This window comes from Siniperca chuatsi, linkage group LG20 (assembly GCF_020085105.1).
Source record: "Siniperca chuatsi isolate FFG_IHB_CAS linkage group LG20, ASM2008510v1, whole genome shotgun sequence".
NCBI classification, from domain to species: Eukaryota; Metazoa; Chordata; class Actinopteri; order Centrarchiformes; family Sinipercidae; genus Siniperca; species Siniperca chuatsi.
In genome coordinates this window covers 18,942,448-18,965,687 of record NC_058061.1, presented here as the reverse complement: position 1 = coordinate 18,965,687, position 23,240 = coordinate 18,942,448, and the positions used below count along the sequence as shown (strand labels likewise).

At 39.8% G+C, this 23,240-nt stretch overlaps 1 protein-coding gene across 3 annotated transcripts; it reads right to left on the bottom strand.

Moving 5' to 3' along the window:
- Positions 1-260: 260 nt before the first annotated feature.
- On the bottom strand, positions 261-23,111 carry lmf1 (lipase maturation factor 1). 3 transcript variants are annotated; one of them, XM_044178898.1, is made up of 11 exons: positions 22,888-23,111; positions 20,917-21,226; positions 19,807-19,817; positions 17,991-18,139; positions 12,080-12,145; positions 6,361-6,528; positions 5,290-5,470; positions 3,168-3,321; positions 2,381-2,564; positions 1,543-1,655; positions 261-823 (listed from the first exon to the last, which is right to left on the bottom strand). In XM_044178898.1, the coding sequence occupies exons 1-11, from the start codon at positions 23,096-23,098 to the stop codon at positions 637-639; spliced, it is 1,734 nt and encodes a 577-aa protein (XP_044034833.1). In that variant the 5' UTR covers positions 23,099-23,111; the 3' UTR covers positions 261-636. The 3 variants fall into 3 exon arrangements, with proteins under 3 accessions (XP_044034833.1, XP_044034834.1, XP_044034835.1); XM_044178899.1 differs by having other exon boundaries at positions 23,041-23,109; XM_044178900.1 differs by lacking the exons at positions 20,917-21,226; positions 22,888-23,111 and having other exon boundaries at positions 19,683-19,807.
- Between the last annotated feature and the right edge of the window lie 129 nt (positions 23,112-23,240).

Below are 23,240 nucleotides of genomic sequence, written 5' to 3'. Positions count from 1 at the left end.
AGCTCACTGAGTAGCTAAACAATTTAAAGTTTGAAGAGTGGCGCTAGCAGGAAGAGAGGAGGATATTTTAGTCAGGCTGACAGTTTCTGCCTGTTTATGTCCGAATGGCTTATTTAGACAAAAACAAACCAGGCAGTTTTTTCATTTAATAGCTGTGTTCAGTGGACAAAGCAAGCCGTTTTAAACCACAAATTGATTGTTCTAAGCTGTCTGTCAAAAAATGACATTCCTCAGGGGGAAAAAAACATAGAAGGAAAAACTAAATTTTAATTGCACCAGCTTTAATATTGAAATTTTAGTCAAGACTCACATTCAATATTGGGCTTTCACTGACGTTGTTTTATGAGATACAAAGGGCAGTGATTATTTTGATACATAGATACATCCCTAAATGAAACCTTGAAAAGCATCACATTGTTTGTGAGTAAATGTCAGGATGTTTGATTTCAGGTTTTATCAAGCAGTTCTTCATGAAACCAAGCAATCGGAAAAAACCTGATGCCATCCTTGGTCCCTGTAACATGTGTTCAACTCCAGCAACATGACACTGAAACTGACTTTGAATTGACCTCTTTCCAACCTCAACCCCTGAAGTCCTCTGATTTCCTCTGTGTACTGTAGTCAGAGGTCATGGCTTTAGTTCCTGTTTGGTGGTATGTGTGGGTGGGGCCAGTTCCTAGACTGGAAGTAGCCCCTGAGCCCTTCCAGGTCCACGGGAGGGAAGTAGGCCCCGATGCGTTTTCTCAGCCACCACCTCCCCTGCGCTGCGCTGGCGCTGCCCGGCTGGCTGAACTTGTACCTGAAATGTTCCCCTCGAACCCACCTGAGAAGGAGGAGGACACGGAAAGGAGTGTAGTCGCATGAAACAAAGACATTTCAAATCTCAGCATCTTGTCTCCAAAAGCCTAAATCAGCCAGATGTGATGCACTTCACAACTCTTTGTCATGGTTTTGGAACAGTTCATGTACTATATACAGACAGAAGTTCAGGTTAATCACAGCTTTTTTAATTGTTAATAACGTTCACTAGCAGTCAAATTTTTTTTCTCTTCTCCACTGACGAGATTGCAGACAGCTGAGATCATGAGTGAAATCATGTGCATATAAACTCTTCTAATCTAATTATTAGATTAATAATTAATTAGTGTTATATATTATCCTAACAAACGCATTGTGAGACACCACACAACCTCTACATATTTCAGTTTTTGTATTTTAGTGAAAGAAAGCCATTATGTGCTCATTGGTTCACCAGAGGGGGCTATAGCACAGTGAATAATTATTCAGAGGAGTATGGGGTTGTCATTTGATTGAGCTCTGCCAACACACATTTAATGACTCGATCATTAAAAAGGACAAATATGTTCTATTTCAGGACACAAAAGCTGAAAACAAAATGTAGAGAGGAATTTTTTTAAGTTAAAGATAGGAGCGTTTTGGTGAGGTAGGTGCCGACATAAAGCGTTTTATGCTAGTAAAAGTTCATCATACACTAAGATGCACTGCCCGGACCTTTGCTGCGACTGCGTGCTCTGTGTTTACCTGGGAGTTTCTCTGCCTTGGAAGGGGTTTTGGTCGAGCAGGGAGAGGACAGTGCTGTCATTGGACAGCAGTCGTCCTGCTATGTGGATCACCCACTCACTCTGCTCGTAGGTCTGTGTGAAAACATGGAGACGGGGTGTTGGAAACGAATAAAAAAAATGAGAGAAAGAAAAGGAGAAAAAAAAATAACACAGACAGAGACGTAAATGTGGAGGATTTACAGAGGCAGAGAGACACAGAAAAGGAGAAAAAATGTGAAGTGTAGTAAGAGGCTCTGAGACAGAATAATAAAGACTAAGGCAAAGAGACAAGAGTGTGTGTGGCATAAAAAGGGAACAGGTATGCAGACAATGAGACAAGAAGGGCAAGTGAACACCAAAGGACTGACAGAGAGACAGACTATACCAAAAGTCATCCTATTTAATCGAGGTAAGTAAATGGAAATACTGCCTCCTAGTGCCCAGACACAGTAGGTGAATACTTGCGGCATTAAACAGCACACAACTAATGTTTGGCACACAAGCCCTAAAAATGAAGTGGTTTCTGCTGATAAACCAGCTACAAGGGGGGCAGCAGTGAATTCTTACACCATTTACTGCGTAAATGTATTTGTGTATTTGTGTTTTAGCCTAGTTAACTTCATATTATCTAAAGTGACAGATGAATGAAGATCTTCCACCTAAAGATACTGAAACTAAATCAGTTTTGGCACCAATATCAGGCAAATCCTATATCCACACACAAAAATTCAGTTATGGTGAAGTCAAGTTAACATGTGTCTAGGCTGGTAGTGTACTTCACACCATACATCATCTCCTGCTGTTGTTGAGTATCTCACCTGGAAGGCAGCAAACCACATGAGCCAGTCCAGCCGGTAGTGGTACGGTGATATGAGGCACGGTCGTCTGTAAACGTCCCCTGGCTTACACAGGAACTGGTACTCCTCCCAAACCGCCTCGGGGTCCTTGGGATCCTGATTTAGAGTGCCCTGGAAAATCACCTCGGTACGCTCCTTGGTAATGCTGGACAGAGAGGGAGGTGTGTGTGTGTGTTGGGGGGGGCGTTAAGGTATTGTGTGTACGATGATTTGTAAAACACGACCAAATGTTCTGTTCACCTAAATCAGAAAAAACAGATTAAATGTTTAAAAATATGATTTATTATGTTTTTTTAGTATGAAATTTCCTCTTTGTGTTGCTATTCTTCCACTGCAGCTCAGCAAGGAAACACTGTCTGGCAAAGGGAATATGGTGATAAAAATACTGTAACTTTGGAAGACACCCACTCGATTGAATTGAACTCAGACTGCTGAAGCCCCATATCAGCTTATGTTGAACTTTGGAATGCACTTTTACTCTGAACGAGGACTCGAGGACTGTGGATTTTGTCCCCCATCACTTACACTGACATCACTTTGGGAAGGGACCTCCTCACAGCCAGGAAGGATTACAGTGACCAATAACTTTTTCAATGTACATATGGACATGTGAGTATTGTTTTAAGATAGACTTTAAAGAAAAAATAAAAAGTGAACCTGTCCCTTTAAGTGCATTTTGAACATCTTAAGACCTTAAATTTAGGCATCATGTTTTTATGGATCCACAGATACCTAGCCTGTACTGTACCTGCCAAAGGCCCCGTAGGTGTTGACAATGCGCAGTGGGTCGAAGGAGGTGTTCATCACCTGCCTGGAACTAAACAGGTTCATCACCACGGGAATGCTCAGGTAGCCAATCAGAACGCCCAAAGAAATGTTCACCACCCGACGTATAAACATACCTGTACACACACACACATAATTAGAAAGAGTAGAATGGCATGAAAAGCAGCACAGCAGTGGAAAACTACTACATCAGTCTTCATTATGGGTTAATTTTTTGACTAAAAGGGATGTGGTTTTTTGTTTTGTTTTTAACGACTAAACAAACAGAACCCTGGACCAGCTTCGATCAGATCTATCTATCCATCCGTTACACACTCCATCTAGACACTGCTCTTAGCCAAATTTGATGAAATTAGAGGGAGAAACACAGTAATTTGCTCTTGTTTGGCTTAAAGGAGCTGCGTTTGTTTACTGGTTACATTTTGTTGACTTTTAGAGGAATTATGCACCTCACGGCTCCATTCCAGGATTTCAAAATGAAAGTGAGTGGCCCAGGGAAAAACTGTAATTACAGCTTAAATCAAGCTAACATATTTCTTAGTGTCTGGACTAGAAGGGGAGTCACCATTTGCGGGGGGTGACATGTTTACCAGTTCATATGTGTGTACAGAGTTAGTGCTATTAAGCGTGTAAGTGTATGTGTGTATATGTGTGTGTGATGACTTTAACACTTCCTCAGTGGAAAAGGTTTGACCTGTTAGATCATGGGGCGGCTGGTATTGACAAATGTTGGCTGAGTCCACATCAGTTCCTTCCTACCTGTGTCTGCCTGCTTATCCCACGCATGTTAAAGACATCAACATAAGCCAACTAAACCTTTTCACACTAAGACAGACTTTCTGGGTCTGTTCAAATGATTAAAACATGCTCACACTCCAGGTAGAAGCCAATTTCATATTCAACATCCCATAATAAAGCAAAGACACTAATGGGTCCGATGAGACCAATTAGAGAAGGGCCACTCTTGCTTTTACCACATTTGAACCAGTCTGTATTGTAAAAATGTAAGCGACATCACATTAAATTCCAATAAACCATATGTCATACTTTCCCCAGCCACTCAGCTGTCCAAGTGCTAATCCCTTTTCTTCCCATAATTCCCTCTCCAATATGACCAGACCCACTACTTACCGAGGCCAGTTGTACCCATTAGCGAGAGTCTCTGGACTCACTGTGTGTATTAAAGTTTAATTCCAAAAAGAGATAACAACCATTTGAAATTAAAAAAAAAAGAGTGAAAAAAGGTCAAAAACACTAGGTGAACATATATATTATATTGCAATACCACAGAGAGTGTATATGACCATGACTCATGACGACTTGTAAGTTTTTCTGATTCACAAAGGATCTTATCTTACCACTAGGAGTCCTCTTAAATGGCGCTAAAGGTTCCTAGCTAAAAGTTTCCTCTTGAGATCTATTCAGAAAGCCGCTGAGAGACATTTTCGGTAAGGAACTGAGAGAACTTCTGACCTGAGAGAAGGGCCGGGGTTGACCCCGTGACATCATGTTTCAGGAATTAAACTACTTGATATGCCTACAGTGATTGGTTGACAGGTCTGCATTAGTGAATGTGAACTAAAATATTCATCAATACACAGGAGCACAAGGAACAACTTCAATTTAGATAGACTTCATTAAAAATACTTTATATATTTTATAAACCCTCAAAGAGTTCATACATGAAAAAAATAAAATATCACCTTTATTATATCTGGCATCAAATACCATCAGCATGTGATATTTTTTCCAGCGGACAAGTAGCAGAGAGTTGTTTCGACTTGAGCCGGCTGAATCGTTAAATAGCTGCCATCAAAATATGGCTTTAAAAGTTCATTATTGATGTATTTTTACAAAACACTAACATGATGAGACGCATTACCTTCAGCACAGCATAGGCCTCTAACATCTCTCAGACTCAGGAGCCACTTTTAGTGCTGAAATGCTTTGTGAATTACTCTTAGACGCTGAAAACTAAGGAGTTCTAAAGTTAGGACCGACAAGCTCTTTATTTTTAGGAGTTTCTCCTAACTCAGCAAGATAGCTACTTTTAGGATTTTTTGTGAATACAGCCTCATAAATACCTTTGGTGGGTTTGGGGGTGCGTCCAGCTGCATCCTCATTCTGTACCTCGAGCACTGCCTTCTTGGCTCCACATCCAGAGTGAAACAGAAAGCCCAGCGATGCATCGTCAAAACAGGCCAGGCTGGGGACAATGGTCAGCCAGTTAAGGAAACTGAGGTTCCCGCTCACTATCAGAACCACCTATAGCACAAGAGAGAAAAGACACACAGGTGGTACAGAAAATGTTATCATTAAACAAGTGCTGGACTGTTTGTATTCCATCACTTTAGTAAAATGAGGCATTTAAACCAACATGTGGACGGTGAGTACTGATTTAGTTTGAGCCAGGGTAAATTGACATACAGTAATGTGAGCTCTGACATCCACTGCACATGATTTACAGTGAACATTAACACAGAATAAAACAGATAAAACAAATAACAATATTCTGACTGGTCTCTACTAAACGGAGTCAAATTTAACTCCTGCCTCACTCACATTACTGCCTGTACTGTGTTTCACTTAGTGTTGCTGTCCAGTGAAAACCATGTGTCTCTGAATTTTTGGAATTTTGAATGCAGCAGCGGCCCTTTGCTGCGTGTCATCCCCTGTCTCTCTCCTGTCTTTCTTCGGCTGTTCCTATTAGGTGAAGGCAAAAAAAAATATCTTTATAAAAAAACAAAAATAACAACCCCCCTTTTGAGAAACAATGTCCTGTCCTATTGCCGTTTTTATTGGAACTACTTTCTTCTTCTTTCCAAAGAAAACTGCTGTGTGTTCTGTGGATTATATATTATTTAATGTTCAATTTTATTTAATACATTATTTCATTATCATTTATAGTACTATTATTGTTCTGTGGATATCTCAAAACCTGGGTAAATAAAACCAAAACTATCTGCATGGCTACCTACCACAGGTGAGTGAGAACATGTAATGCTATGACTGGTCCAAAACCAATTCTACAACTAAGACGTCCAGGCTGCTTGAAGCATCCGATCAACATGGTGGCACCACGACAGCCAGAAGAGAAAAACTCTCAAGTGTGAGTCATCATCAGGTCCTGTGAGTTGGTAAACAGTGAGACTTACCTGGAACAGGATCTGGATTGCTCCGTTGACTTTGCACATCCGCCTGCCCAAGAAGGTGAAGAACGGGAAGATGAGCTCGATGAGGTGGTTGGACAACGTCTCGAAGCGATGAAACCACCACGGAGAGCGATGCATGTAGTAGGACATGGGGTTAGGAACTGGCTGGGTCTGGGAAGAGATGGAGGGGCAGAGAGTGAAAAGGAGAACAGACAGAGGTGGAAATGTGAAACCCAGACTTAAACCCAGTCTGGTGATGACAGAGACAGTGATTTGTGGCAGCAAACATGTCAGAAAAGAGGGGTAATCCAATCATGATCTTTAAAAAAATAGATTTTTGTTCCATGAATTTGTGCATTAACAAGTTTAATACGTGTACAACACATTTCTAAACATAGACTTCTTCTACTGCTTAAAATGCAGCTGCTTTACTTTGGCGCTAAATTCTTGTTTGTAGAGAGAGTGATTTATGGTGCCACACCTTGGGGGGGAAACATTTCCATGTCTAAATAAAGATGGAACTTTATTCAAATGAAGGCAACCCCACCTACACACAAAAAAAATAACACTCAGAGGGTTCATACAGAGCTATGCAGTGTTTGTATATGCATGATCAAGTGTGTGTGTGTGTGTGTATGAGGTGGTCACATGCAAACCGTGTAATAGCTGAACATGCAAACAGTGTCAGGTGAGGTGGTGAAAAGTTAATATAGCACAAAAATAGGTGGGTTGAAAAAAGACACTGCCACACTAGTCTGTACTCTTGTTTTTATGGAATGGAAGGGGAAAAAATGGGGTTATTTAACCTGTAGCTTACCAAAATACCTGGAAATCCAAAGAGCCTGCAACCTCAGACAACCAAACAACCCCACCTGGCAAGCAAACTAGCTGCATTACAACAAACAGACCGAAGCAAACAAAACACCAACTATGCCGAAACACACCCACACAGCCCCCTGAGAGTCAGGACAGGAGGAGATCTGCAGTTCCTCTGCAGGTTTGAAAGAGAGCAGTGTGTCAGAGGGGGTTAATAAGGCTTCACCTGGCGCCAGTGGCTTCCGGTACTGTGTGTGTTTGTGTGTGTATGTAAAGGTACAATACCCCTAAGGCTGTTGACAGTTGAGGTTAAAGCCGTTCAGGGAAGCTGACCCAGCATGGAATAATATCATATCATATCCATATTGTAATATAATTTGTCAAGTGACAACACGTTTTCTAATACACTCCATTTAATTACATTTTAAACAGCCCAATATGCCTGTCAGCATGTAACTAGAAGAATCCCCTTTGCAAGCATTTATTTCTCCCATTTCAGGGTTTAAATCTGGGTTTAGTCAAAACAAGACTATAATAAAAAAAACAATAATAATAATAATAATAATAATAATAAACTTTATTTATATATTTTTCAAAAACAAAGTTACAAAGTGCTTTACATGGTAGAACCAGGATTAAAACATTTCAGGACTGAGGCAAATAAAATCAGGCAATCAAAATAATACAGCAATACAATGAAATAAAACAAAAGACTAGGTAGCTTTTGTTAGCGACTGTGGCCACACACAGCAAGTCCAGGATAATGGTAAATGTAGTGTAACAGTTAGTGAACTAACGTAGTTCAATTCAATTCAATTGTATTTATATAGCGCCAATTCATAACAGAAGTTATCTCATTGCACTTTTCCTATAGAGCAGGTCTAGATCATACTCTTTATAATATTATTTACAGAGACCCAACAAATCCCACCATGAGCAAGCATTTGGCGACAGTGGCAAGGAAAAACTTCCTTTAAGAGGCAGAAACCTTGGACCGAACCAGACTCAAAGACTCTACTACTTTGTAGTGTCAGTTACACAATATCTATCTAAAGTTTGCTAACATTAGCAGACATTAGCTAGCCACCTCAAGCTAGTGGTCATACCAGACCAAGTACGTAAGCCTGTAGCTGCAAAAACCCCTGTGTGTATTGAACTGCTCAGTCTTACCTCTCTCATCAACCTCGTTTCCGGCTGCAGCAGGAAGCTGTTTCCAGCTAAAAAAGCTCTGATAAACCTACTGTACACTACCTGCCCAGCACCAAACAGCACACAGCTTAACTTAGAGACTAGCTGGTGAACAAAATGGAGCATTTAGCAGCTAAAGAGCCAAATATTTCCCTCAGGAGTTGGTGAAAAGCAAAACAGAGCTATAAGGAGAGTGAATATTTGACTTACGTTTGTCAGGTGGACAGACAAACGACTCCAAATAAATGCTAATGTTGCTATGTGTCTGCTGAATGTGTAATTAGGCAAATGTTTGCTAGTTTGTCCACACAAAACCTTCTAGACACCTACGGTTATATAAAAATAGAACAGAAAAGCACAAGGAAACAATGAAGGACCGCATAGAAAGAATTGATTTCAACCGTAGAGGGCACACACACAAGCATAAGTAAGACCGTCACAAGATACAGATATATATAAACCACAGTTGAGTAAATTTGAAGCCACACCATGCTGGTTTACATGTGAGCTGACATTTTGATGTTACAGATGATACTCCTCGTTAAAGTTCATCAAGTACACGTGCTGCCACTGTAGAAGGTCCACATTTTCCTTCAATTTTGTTTAACTACTGCTGTTGCTCCTGTGCTCCATTTCAAATAAGAAACGGTATAAGCAATATAATTAAGTCTTTGCTCCTTTTAGACATTGGATTTTGGAATCAATGCATCGGTGAACTGCTCAATCAGATTTTGCTTTTGTGTAAATTGTCACTGGTTCAATGTACCCCAGAGTTTCCTTTACCACTGCATAATTATAGTGGGTCACTCTGCCTTTAAGAATTACAGTCATTTAGCCTGGTTTCAGAGAGGAGTTTTAATGTCATCTGCTGTTTGCTATTTTTACCTTCAGAAGAAGAAATGTATTTATTCTACTGACTTTGATGATCCCCCCCACTTTTCCTTCAGCGCCACCATAAGGCTGCAAATGTTGACTGTCGCTGTTTGGTGATCCTAAGACGTTTTTTCTAGCACCACCATGAGGCTGACATTTTTATTTTTATTGACATATCTCGACAACTATTGGCTAGATCGCCGTAAAATTTAGTGCAGACATTCATGGTCCCCAGAGGATCATTTGTAAAAACTTTGATCCCCTGACCTTTCATCTAGCGTTTATGACCAAATACCTGCAAAACTGGACATTCCCATCAGCCACAGCTGTGTTTACTGCTAATTAACACTGCAAATGTTGGCATGCCATCACACTAAATTAAGATGGTAAAAATTTGACCTGCTAAACATTAACATGCTAGCATCATCATTGTGTGCATGTTAGCATAGCTCAAAGTACCACTGTGCTTAAGTACAGCCTCACAGAGACACTAGCATTGCTGTAGACTCTTTTTATTTTCGGTCTGAACGTGGCCCAACACTGCAGAGCCTTAGAAAATGTTTGCGGAAATTATCTGGAACGTTTCTGTAGAATTCATGGCCTAAAGCAAGGCTTATAATCCCTTAAAACAAAAGTACTGTACTCACTAACATAATCTACATAATGCAAAGTGGGGAATCTTCACAGATGAGTGGTTCAACCAAAGAATGATTTCCCTGTTCAGCGTGTCTCATTTGATTAATTATCAGAGAGGACAGACACTCTGAAACTGTTTAATATTTTACAAGAAACAGAGATAATAAATTAGAGTAGTGGATAAAATATCCTGTTCCATATTTCGGCTTACCACCCCCTGGGTTGACAATCACTGGCTTAGTGATTTCCATGGCATTAGTAATGCTAAAACTGTTCTAATACTGGGAACTGTAAATTCGGGGGATAAATTAAAGTAGATTTACAATGCAATGTAACAGAAAACCAAATAAAAATTTAAAAAAAACAATTTTTCAAAATGAAAAATGAAAAACCTAACAGCTACAGTTCACATATGAGGTATATCATTCCTGATTCACTTCTGAACTCTAACGGTGCATTATAGTCTATTCTCCATCCCCATTGTATTTCAGACTGAGTGAGTATCTATATTGTATTATTAAAATGTGTGTGAGCATCATCTCCAGTCATCCAGTCCCATAGGAGCCAGTGTATTCCTGTCTATGTTAATTACAGAAGACGGCCCTCCTCCCTCTGCGGCTTGGTAACACAGAGCAGTGTGGGTCAGAGCGGTTGAGCGTCCCACAGGGGAAAAACAAACATAGGATTTGCACAACCTCACGATCTGTATAAGAGGCTGATTTATTGAATCCCCATGACAGCAGTGACTGTAATGTGTTGCCCTGGTGTGGTTAGCCTGATGTGAGTTCATTGCCGTCTTGTCATCATTCAGGAGACAAAGCCAAGGCACAATGTTTTTGTATATCTGGATCAGTCTTTGACGTTCAGATAGTCAAAGAAACAGGCCTTTGGGAAATTTAGAAACTAGCGTTTCAGAGAATGATTTAGGCTTTTTCTTAAATTATGCTGGCCATCCGCCCGCAGGAATAATTCAAAATAACACTGCGTTGCAACAAGTGTCATCTTAACTGGTGGTGCTCAGGGCTCATTGCTGTGGTGTTTTCTGCACTGCACTTCCCAGAAGTCAGCAAACAGCCTTGGGATTTTATGTTGAGAAGTTTTCCTTTGTCATTCATGATAACCACCCTGTTTCACTGTTGTTACGTCTGGAGACGTCAAAAGCTTCATTTATCATGCACAAGCAGATTTTTCCCATGAAAGAACAACCAAGTCCCGAGTGTTCTGCACCGAAAACGTGAAAGCTTTCATGAACTAAGTATATCTTAAAGCTGCTCTAATTAATATTTGTATATTATCAATTAGTTGGATGACTATGTTTATTGTGAAAGGTGTTACTCGTAGTGATGAACCCAAAGAAAATTATGACACAACTCAGCAGTTCCTCTCAGCTCTGGAGCATTTTAACATCTTTTAGCTCATGAGATTGTAAAGCCCCCTGAGGAAAATTTGTGATTGGTGATATTGGGCTATATAAATAAAATTGACTTGACTAATCAGTGTAATTTCCAGCAGCAACAGGTTGCTGATTTCAGCAAAAAAGCTTTGATAAACCCACTCTACACTAACTGCCTAACTGCTAAGTCAGTGACTAGCTAATGAATATAGTTCTCCAGCTTCTCAAATGTGAGGATTTCTGATTTTCTCTGTTTTATATCATTCAAAATTGAATATCTTTGGGTTTTGGACTGTTGGTCAGACAAAACAAAGAATATGTCTCTAAAAAACTAAAATGAGCATATATCACTGTTTTCTTTCTAGAAAAAAACTTTAAAATCGATAAATTAATCGATGAAAACTATCAAAAGTTGCAGCCCTTGTGCAAAAGATGGTTTCCTTTTCCGTGGAAAGCAGGGAAGTAGTAGTAAGTAATGGACTGCTTGATAACTTTTCCTTGTTGCATCAGACTTTTCATATGAAATTTGAAGTCTGAATTCATGAAAGCTTTAAAAAGAGAGCTGAAAAAACTCCAAATGTCAAGGAAGACAGAAAGCAAAGCTCAGCGGCTGATGAAAAGGTTAGTCAGTTTAATCAACTTATACTGTAGATGCAGAGCAGGAGATCGAGAATGATGCTGCTTTATGTGCTGTAACAGGCTAACTCAGTAGCATAACAGCGCAGGGAAACACAATGCACTGGAAACGCACGCACGCACGCACGCACACACACACACACACACACACAGTGCACTAAATACATTCTGTACACACACCTCGTAGTGGTAGTCCATGCAGGTGAGGTCTCTCCAGCATTTGTCGCCTCTGATTTTAATGAGACCCTGAAAAAGACAGAAAACATGCAAACCTGTTACAGAATTATGATGCACACTTGCACTGTACTCAACAAGCAGTGCTGCTGTAAATCAGGTCAAATAAGCAACCATCAACAGCCCATTACAAAATCTGATTACAGACCGTGGTCATTTGAAACCCATATTTAGCAGAAACGGCCCAAAAGGAATAAAACCTGATTAGGATTTACCCTCGTCCAGGTGCATGCATGAATGGAACACATTTTGTCAAAAGCACATGAATGCAAGAAATGTTTCACTAGTAAAAAGAGATATAACTCTTGTTTAAAGAGAGAAGAGGAGTGATCATTTGTAGATAATAATCTAATCCATATAGATAACCACATCAAAGATGAACAGATTAAGTCCCTTTGGAGTAAACGAGAGGGATGGAGAAAACAAGGGAAAAAAGAGATGGAATGAGCATGATGATGGCATAAGAGGACATAAGAAACAAGAAGGCTGTGTCTGAAATCACTCCCTATTTACTACGTAGTGCACCATATTTACTGTGCACCTTTTTTTTTGTGTGTGTAAATGTGTGTAAATTTCTCCACTACAAAGTGCCCTCAAAATTAAAACAATGGAATGAAAGAAGTAGTGTTCAAGGTCTGTGTACTTTGTGCTAACAATCCCACATTGAAATGAATTGCATTGTACAAGTGTAAAAATAGCAGTCGTGCAACACTACACCTGTGAACGATGACACAAAATGATGATGATTCATTAGTGTCCGAAATCTCAATTTACTGCTCACTATGAACTAAATGACTGAGTGTCTAGATAGATAGATAGATAGATAGATAGATAGATAGATAGATAGATAGATAGATAGATAGATAGATAGATAGATAGATAGATAGATAGATAGATAGATAGATAGATAGATAGATAGATAGATAGATAGATAGATAGATAGATGAAGTGATGAACGAGTAAATGAGGGAGTGATTTTGGACACAGCCTAAGACTTGGTCCAGGGGACCTGTGATGAAGGTCAGGGCCAATTCATGTGCAACTGAAACTATTTATCAGTCACCATTCTTGTATTTATAAATTATACATAATCTAATAACAGATAAACAAATATGATTCTGCTAATGCTAAATGTCTGCTCGTTCTCTCGTCAGTAACAGCTGACAGATGTGTAGCTCTGTGTCCCACTAACAGAGAGCTACACATACAAATTGCCAATAAGCAAATGAGGAAGTACTCTGCTCTAGAACACACAAGGCTGGCATTACTTGGTGATAATTATGCACTTTTTTGCCCATCTTTGATTGAAAGCAAGCACTCTCTCGAGTTGTCCAAAGGCATTTTGGGAAATGAAGGAAATCACTAACAGAGATAAATGAGGCAGGTAATAAAAAAATACTATTCTAACATTTATCACAAAACTAGCTCACAGAATGCATTGGGTATCACAAAGCATTTTAAAAAGACTAAAAGCGTCTGAGAGAGGATTTTCCCCAGAGAAATAGGGAATAAAACTCAAGCTTGACCAGAAACAGTGAGAAAAATGTGGCCTCTGCTCCAAGCCTGTTTTTCACCAAATGAACTAAGTAAATACTGCGCTATCCAGGACACGAGACTGTCAATATTGACACATCAGCCCGCCATGTGGTTGGCATGGAATGTGGAATAAATCGGCCGCTAACCTCTCTAACCAGATTTAGAAAAAACAGGACATTTCATTTTGATTATGAGCTTGGCTGCTGGCTGCAGCTGCTGGCTGTTGATGATGATGAGATGATGTGGCCGAAGACGTTGCTGATAATCCAATTCAGTCATGAGATCCTGAAATGTCATTAATTACAACCCGTTATACAGACCTCTGACATTAACAGAGCAGTCTGCCAGTCTGAGAGTTTTAACGAATACTTTTCTACGCTATTTCAATACTTTCAAAATGTACATAAACTCCAAAGACATCGCAATGGTTTGCTAGAAAGATGTAATTTGTGGATAAGTTCCTACTCTTTCAAAAGAAGTGGAAAACTGGTGGGTTCTCCGTCACTAAAAGAGACCATGAAAAATTCTGGCAGCATGTAATACCAATAAGTCATAGTGAGAAGTGACTCGACTTGCTAAAAAAGGAACTTCTAAAACAGCTGAGGTAAAGACCACAAGTTCTGTCTTCCAGGTACACTGAAACTGACAAAAATGCATATGACATGAGGTAAACCACACCATTTCAACGTAAGAGACAGGCAAAGCAAAGGTTTGCTCTGGATCCCAACAATGAAAACAGAGTTTAAAAAAGAAAGCAACAGGAACCATGGTGGCAGCACCATAGCGGGGCCTCATTGCTCTTGGATTCACTACTTTGACAGACACGGTTATGGCATTTTTCCAGCAGATCCTCCATTCAAAAGAATTCATATCAACCCATACTGTATATTCAACTAAATATTTCTTGGGATATAAACCACTCATTGTCAAAAGTAAAGTAATACGTAACTTATATCCTGTTTTTAACTAAAAGAGAAACAAAAGCACTACCAGTTCCTCTCACCTTTAAATATATGTCAGTGAATTGGTCATAATCTGCTTCCTTTAAGAACAACCTGTGTTACCTCAACACAACCAGCAGAAAATTTACTGTTTCTAGTGTAAAATTTAGATACAGATAAGATTGTTGCTGCTTAAAGCTGTGATAAACTCAATGTACGCTACCTATCCAGCACTAAACAGCAGTTAGCGACTAGCTGATGAGCGTAGTGGAGCATTAGCTTCTACACAGACGGATATTTTCAACAGGAGTTAGTGGAGAGTCAAACAGAGCTAAAAGGAGAGTGAATATTGGACTTCAATTCATCAGGCGGACAGAAACATGACTCCAAATGAATGCTAATGTTGCTCCATGTCTGCTGGATGTGTAAATAAGCAGAACATGTTCCCATATCATTTTAGAAGGTGATAATATGTCAGGGTTGTGTTTACAGCTTGTTTCTGCTGCCCCCGCGTGGCCGACAAATGACTTAATGTAGGTTGTAATTGTTACTTCATATTAAATGTAATCAATTCTTTTATAAAGTGGCTCCAGGTTTAGGAAGCCAAGTCAGGTTTTTAGGGTCCCCACGGTCATGGAAAACCTGGAAACACTAACCACGTCCTGGACCTATCTCTGTATTAGATGAACAAAGATTAAAATAATATTTGTCTTCTTATGTAAAAAAAACTAGCATACAAACTCATTTCCTAAAATGTTTTTTTTAAAGCAGGTGTTTTCTCTTGGTCCCAGCAAATGCAATGCAATCAGAAAACAGCTAGCATGTGAAGATGGGTGATCTATTATCAATTAAAAAAAATACTTCTACATTGATATTTTGTTTGGGCCTTACTGGAAACCATTAATCTGCTGTAGCACCAAGCCACATTGACTAGACTGAGCCGTCAGAGCTGAGGCACCTGTAAACGAGCACTCTTAAATGTATCACCCTGACACAGTAATCAAACAATATAACCAGATCATACAGGGCTATGACTAAACTGAGGTCCACTGAAACCTCAAGCTAATTTATTTGTAAGGAAAAGAAAAGGATAAATGACTATAAGGCTGCATATCAATAAGCACTAAAAACTACTGCTTTTTAATCTCTGCCCTTATATAAACATGGCTAATTGTATTTCAGAGTATTTACTGTATTTCACAGTTTATGAGCCAACATGGTCCTATCAGATCACATTAGCTGATTACGCACACAGGCTGCTGATGTAAACAAGCTGCTGCAGCGCAAATCAAGAGGCACACTAGCTACTTAATGTCCCAACATAATTTTGATGATATATTAAACATATCCAGCTATGCTAATGAGGACACTAATAAATAGTCTATTAATTTGTACATATATTCTATGTCAACACTCTTGATGACATATCATCTGACAATTCTTTCATTTTTGCAGCCATATGTTGGAACTGATTGTGTTTGGGCAACCTGCTGTGCCATTGCTGTGTGTGTGTGTGTGTGTGTGTGTGTGTGTGTGTGTGTGTGTGTGTGTGTGTTGGAAGTTCTGTTTGTTCTAGTGAGCCAGTTACATCCCACATGAGGTTCTGCTTTATCTAGCTTAGCAGATTCTGTTCTTATCAAAAGGTAACCAAGGAGACATATTTGATCTCTCTTTTAATCTTCAACAGACAGAAAAAGGGGCATCACTTTACATCACGGATTAAAGCATGTAAACAGTGTAAACAGCGTGTGACAATTTGGGACATATCTTAGTCATGCTGGGCTCATACACTCTCTTCCACTCATTTCCTACAACTGAGGGGCCCTTTGAAGTGTGTGCTAAGCCATGTCGTCCTCTATGTAGTGTATTTGAGAGAACATCATAGCCTCTGTGACAGTTTGTTTCCTTTGTTTATTGTTTGACGTCTGGATTTGATTTCCTTACAAAATAGCATGTGAATGCTAAATTGTGGATGTCAGACATTCTTACCAGCACTCAAATGCAGCATTGTTATAAAATTACAAAAAAATGAAAATCTCATTGTGAAAATCCCAGATGTGGATTATCACCAAAATCTAATCAGCTGATCCAGTTGAATCAGGGTAACACCAACACCTTCTGCTAATGCCACTGGAGGAAATTAACCCATTCAAAAATAAAAATTAAACACAAGCAGAACTTACACAGTAATGCAATATCTATTCAACAATGAAGTATAATGTTGGGTTTAACAATTATCGATTATTCAATTAGTCACAGATTCATTTTCTGTCGACCAAACAGTTGATGGATTACTGCTGCCCAGCAGATAGAGAAGTAACCTAACCTATTAAGTGTTAATGTCTACTTGAATTTCTAAGCTTCTAACTAAATAAATACACCAGATACATGCATTAATACATATACTCGTGGTGTCAAGAGTTCTGTGATGAATATTTCTGTTAAAAATACTGTCATGGGCCAAAAATTATAAACTTACTCAAAAATCATTAAATTCGTAATTTTTGTTCTTTTGTTCTTCTACCCCTTGGAACATACCATAATTTAATGGTAAAATTACATTTCTGCCATCAACAATTCTGTAACAATTTGTGCAGAAGAGTCGTTTTCAAATAGATGCTATCTAACTTTGCAGCAAAACTGAAACGTGACTTTACATATTGCTGAATGAAATGAGGTCTTTACAGTCAAACAGGGCTGAGGTGGTTCCCCTGGTGTTTCAGCTCTCTTCATGGTTCTAATAGGAAAAACCCAGCTGGATTTGTGGTAACTGCAGTAACTGGCAGATAAAACCGAGCCGGTGGTCTAAAATTCACCATGGAAACTGTCAAACAACCAGACATGTTGTTTAGCCAACCATATATTTGGGTTGGATTTCCAAATACTGGCAGTGTTTTATAGCAAAGCACTGCTCCAAAAGTAGCGATCTAAAATCAGGAGGACAAACACTGGAATATCCCAGGGAATTATACTGTTGCAAAATGGTTTTATTTCTCCATGTTGGCTTGCTGGATGTATTCAGGTGTGTGTATGTACTGTACATGCCTTTCTGCTTGAATTTACAACATCTGCTTCCTCCTAGAGAGGAATATCAGTGTCTGTGCAGGATCTCCTGACAGGAAATGTGGTAGTCAAGGTTCTGGTGGCAGTGAATGGGTTTTAGGAATAAGACGTTCTGAGTAAACTCCAGTCAATTTGTTTTTATTGTGTTTGACAAGTTAAACAGCCACTACGTTACAAGCAAGAAGTTACAAGCAAAAATTCAATCAAAAATGATCTCGTTGCTATTTTTTGGTGTTTCTGTCAAAACAGTTCTCTAGTTTCGGTGGCCAGAGGCATGCAGCAAGCCCGCCCATGTATTTATAAAGTGTTTTACTCACAGCTCCCAGCATGATGCGAACAATGAGCCATCTGAAGGTCCAGATGCAGATAAGGGAGGGGGGACAGTGGCTGGGGACCTGGGACAGAGTCCACATCGGACACAGGAAAATGGCCAGAAACCCTGTCTCCAACAGCTGACTCTCCCAACCTGGACACATAAAAATATAATTTGTAAAAAGTGTTTCTCCAAGCTAAGAGACAATGTACCACAGAAGAGCAAACGGTGCTTAATGCTATAAGCTGCACACAGTACTCTCAAGCTAAACCACAGACAGTCCGCCGTGCTTTAAAGGACACCAAATTGTTGTTTGGATCTGTGCGGTCAAGGTGATGGTTTTTAATGAGTGGCTGCATGTTTAAAAAAATAGAATGGAACTTGGCCAGAAATAAGAGAGCTATTTATAATAGTCAAAATGGAGGGGCCTATGGTGTTAAATCCTTCTTTCAGGATCCAGTGAGGAGGGTTTTAAATTGGCGACAACTTTGCTTAGGTGGGAGGAGGAGATAGGGTGACAATTATTTAGCGTAGCTGTGTGCACTGGTGAAATTACTACATGGGCACCTCTGGCACATGCTTGAGTTCAGATAGTAAATATCTTACTGACAAAAAAAATTAAGATAACTATCACAGCTCAGTTGGAATATGTTACCGCTGTCATTGTCAGTGGGGTTTATTCAGGCACTTAATGTGTTGACGAGAACCCTTGGTTGTGTTTTGCTACCAAATCTGAAAAATATCGTGTTCTTGCGGACTTAACAGCCTCTTTAACTTAAGTCAGTAGGTTTCATCTTCTGGGGACCATGAAATTCTGTGCAAAATTTCATGGTATGGTGAAAAGCTGCAGAGTAAGAAAGTAAGGACATTGTGTGGAGATTGTTTATCAAAAGTGAATATGATCAATAATATCGCAAGATATACCTTTATAAATGTAATTATGGAGTTTTTTTAATTCTTATAAAAGGGACTAAACAATGTCTGCCAGGCATGCTATTCCAAACACTAATGCCCCTAGCAGCAACAACTCATGGTCTCTGGTTTGTAGTCTAGACTTGGGAACCATTGGAGGAGCTTAGTCTGCAGACTTAAAGCTGCACTGTCAGCTACAGGGTGATAATAGGTCCAAAGGAAAATAGGGAGCGAGAGAGAACGACAGTGAGAGTGAGAGAAAAATCAAAAAATGTTTTTAAAAAAGAGAAATGGAAGCCACAACTCCCAACCACAGACATTGGCCTGGCGTCTCTGACTACAAAGTGTCATTAACCAATCACAGAGCTGCCACTGACCTCGCCACTTATCTGGGCCGGAGCCCTACATGCAACCTCCTATTTAAACTTTCTTATTTCTTTCCTTTCGGTCCTCCCTCTTTACTATTACATTCATGGCAGTTTACTGGGTTCACCAAGTAAGGAGGCAATGTACTGTACATCAGTAAATCATAATTCTGTCAGTGACTGTGTTTTAACCCAAAAACTGGCTGTAAACTATGTGGGAAACAAGCATGAGAAAGCTGGTAGTGAGACTCAGAAGCATGAGCGTAAAAGTAGATTTATGTATGTATGTATGGTTATGATCCATGACTCTACAGATGTGTCAAAAGAGGTCAGTGTCACACAAGTTTGGTTTGTGAGACTTTACCAAGTTGGTTTCACTGAAAACAAACTTAAATGACATCCAAACCTGAGTGTCTCACATAAAAGCTTTGCCTCAAATTCACTTCTTCTATTTGATGTGGAGGAACAAAGGAAGCAGTCCCGGATTTTGTGTTAAGGTTGAAAACTGTGAGGGATTTGGTGTGGGCCTTGGAGTTCACTTACCGAAGGAGTACCTAGAAAGAGAGAAAACAAAAAGGATACTGCAGTATAAACAATTTGATGCATTCTTTAACATTTAAACTAAGGGTATAAAAAGAAAGCTAAGTTGACAAATTTGAAGATTCTATAATTTTTTTAAAGCTGCAATAATTTATTTTTGCCTCTCGGGGGCAGCAGAACAAACATTTTATACACACACATGGTTTACCAACACAGTTGTTATGGTAAACCAGTCCACTCAAGAATATTCTCATTTATTTATAGCAATTAAGGCAACTTATTATGCTACTTTCGATATGATGTATGTTCACAATTTCTAGCAAATTCAGTGTGGACAGAAGACTCCGACAAGGGTGTGCGTAGTCACCTTTTAATATTTCTGGTCAGGATATCAATGCAAAGCTGAGGTCTTAAGAGTGTCTGGTATGAATAAACATTTTGACGCATTTCTTGATAGACTAAACTACGGGACTAAAATGAAATAGCTTGAATGAACTAAATTTGACAAAACTGGAGATTCTTTTCTTTATTTACAGCTGCAATAATTAATCATTTTTGGCCACTTGGAGACAGAGAAACAGCCTAAAACGCCTATTTACACATCCAGCAGACACAGAGACAAAATTATCATTAATTTGGAGTCGTGTCTCTGGCCACCTGATGAATGTAAGTCCAAAATTCACTCTCCTTTTAGCTCTGTTTTTGGTCTCCACCAACTCCAGCTCTTCAGCTGCTAAATGCTATGCTACTATGTCCACCAGCTAGTTGCTAACTTTGTCTGTTTTTGGTGCTGGGCAATTAGTGGACAGCGGGCCAGGAAACCAAAAGAATGATCCCAAATGATCCTAAAATTCTCCTCGGGTGATAATGCTCTGTGGGTTCGTAAAAACGAGCAATGCCTTTCCCTTTTGTTAATGTATAAAATATTGATTAGTGGAGCTTTAAAAGAAACACTATGATATAAGGCAATAAAAGCACAAAATGTAAAGATAGTATGGAGAAACTGAATCTGATCCTTTTATTTTGCAAAACTGTATACATCGGGTTCTTGTAATACAGTTTGTCATTTACATATAATGTAAGTATTTATGTATGTGTATATCCCAGACTCACCACAGCTGTCCCACGCTGACCAGGGAGTGGTAAAGCACCCACAGTGTAACCATGATCACCATATTGGCCATTCCCGTCACTAGGACAAATGCAGACAGTGCCATGCCCCCCAGGGCAATGCCATCCAGGTTGGCATCCATGTCGCTCCAGTCTAACAACCAGAGGATGGAGGGTGTGTACGCGAAGGCGGCCATGCCTATCTTTCCCCCCACATAGCGCTTAACGCTGTTGAGGTAGCTCTTGCAGGGCATTAGTCCGTGCTCGCCTATCAGCTGCTTGTTCTGGTTGTAAGCAACGCTGAATGCCACAACTAGAGAAGAGAGAGGAGACAAAAGGGGAGAAAGGCACAAACACAAATATGATTCAGTGCTCATTTGCTCAATGCACACTTTATTTTAAATTAAAAGTGACATAAAAAAGTGGATATTGTATCTTTTCCCCTTACTTTGTAAGGTCTTTTTTGCATCAGCAAGTAAGGGGGATTTTAATTAACAATACCACGAGTGTGACATAAGTCTTCTCAAGAATATCCTCACTTATAAATTTAAACGAAGTAAGAGGTGTGTTCACATTTTCTGCACTAAGTCAACATGTTCAGCCAGGGCAGAGGACTCCTACAAGGTGGTCAGGATATCAAGGCAAAGCTGAGGTCTGAGGAGTGTCCAATTTGGAGAAATTAAGCTGCTGCTGGGGTGTGACTTCTGATTGTGCACTGTAACAGTTTGCTGCTGAGTGAGTGAGTCCGATGTGTGGTTGGGTGGAAGATGAGCTACAGCAAGTCTGAAATCATGGCTCTACCAATGCAAAAACGTACACTGTTCCATCTAGGTCATGGAAACAGAAAGCTGAGATTAGGTTCCTGAACAGGTTGGATAGAGTCAATGTAAGTGAAGTTCATTTACATTGAGAGTTGAGGTGGTTTGCCCACAAAGGTAAGACACCTCCAGGCAGCCTATTTTATAGGTGCCTCTGGCATTACTGACTGGGAGGAGACCCCGGGACAAACCTAGGACACTGTGGAGGGATTGCATCTTCCAGCTGGCCAGGGAGCACAGGAATACCCGAAGAGACGGTATCACAGAACTGAGACTGCCCTGCTCAAGGTTACCAATGGCCTTTTAATGGCTGCTGCTGATGGCATGTGCTCAGTCCTTGTACTCCTGGACCTTAGCGCAGCCTTTGACACAATCACAGCATCCTGTGGGGTGGGGATATCGGGCACAGCCTTAGAATGCTCGCACCATGAATAGTACACTATAACTGTGAAATTGGTCATTCTGCTTCCTAATGAGTACTTTTACTTTTGATAATCTTAGTATATTCAGCTGCCAAGAGTTCTGTACTTCTACTGAAGTAAACATTTGAATGCAGGGTTTTTACACTGAGGTAGCCAATTACTGCTGCCCCTAAATAAAGATCTCAATACTGCAAAAACATTTAATTGCGAAAGCTAATCAGATCAGATCAGAAATACTTTATTGATCCCCGAGGGGAAACTCTTTTGTTACAGCAGCTCACTGTCACCTCAGTGCACACAGGGATAGAAGTACTAAGCAAAAAAATATAATACACTATAATACAGGTCAGATAAATTAAGTACCAAGTGGGTATAAGTATAAAATTAAAATAAGTGTGAAGTACAGAGTGGATTACCGGTTGATGATAAGTATGTACGGTATAATACTTATATTTATTATACATATTAAATGGTGCATTGTTTTCCTGTCATTGCAGAACATGGATACACGCAAATCTTCCACCAGTGAGTTACACCAACTTAAAAGGCAAAAAGTCAACGTTAAGGCTAACAATTAGCCACATTTTCAACACTAGGACACTAAAAAGAGAATATGAACAAGAAAGCTGCCCTTTCAGACGTCGCCGCAGCTAGCTATGAACACAGTCCTGACTCGTGAGTGGCGAGGACTCGCTGAGAATGAAAACCTGACCTGTAAATGTCAACAAGCTTACAGTAAATAAAGGCGACGGAGCGCAGCAGCACGATACGAGTGAGCCAGTAAGTCCCAGTCCGTAACGACTGAAGGCTCTTTTCTTTCTCGGTGTCTTTGCTGGCGTCTGCTCCATTTTCTTCACTGCTGTCAGCACACTTTGTCTCTGTCTTACTTCTGTCGGCACGTCTTTTCCTCACAGAGCTTTCCGAACCGTCTCCGGTGGCCGCCATGTTGACAGACTTCACGGCCACGTGACTAAACAGACGCGGAAGTGCATTAAAATAATAATAATAATTATTATTATTATTATTATTATTAAAGTGTTTGGAATGAAGATAATAGCTGAATAAATAAGATAAAGAATAAAAGAAT

Excerpts from the sequence above, each read along its gene's own strand:
- lmf1 (XM_044178898.1), bottom strand. The coding sequence starts at position 23,098 with ATGGCGGCCACCGGAGACGGTTCGGAAAGCTCTGTGAGGAAAAGACGT. Across the intron at positions 21,227-22,887 it reads CTCCGTCGCCTTTATTTACT|TTGTGGCATTCAGCGTTGCT; the intron begins GTAAGCTTGTTG and ends TCTCTTCTCTAG. Across the intron at positions 1,656-2,380 it reads TGTGGTTTGCTGCCTTCCAG|ACCTACGAGCAGAGTGAGTG; the intron begins GTGAGATACTCA and ends GTTTTCACACAG.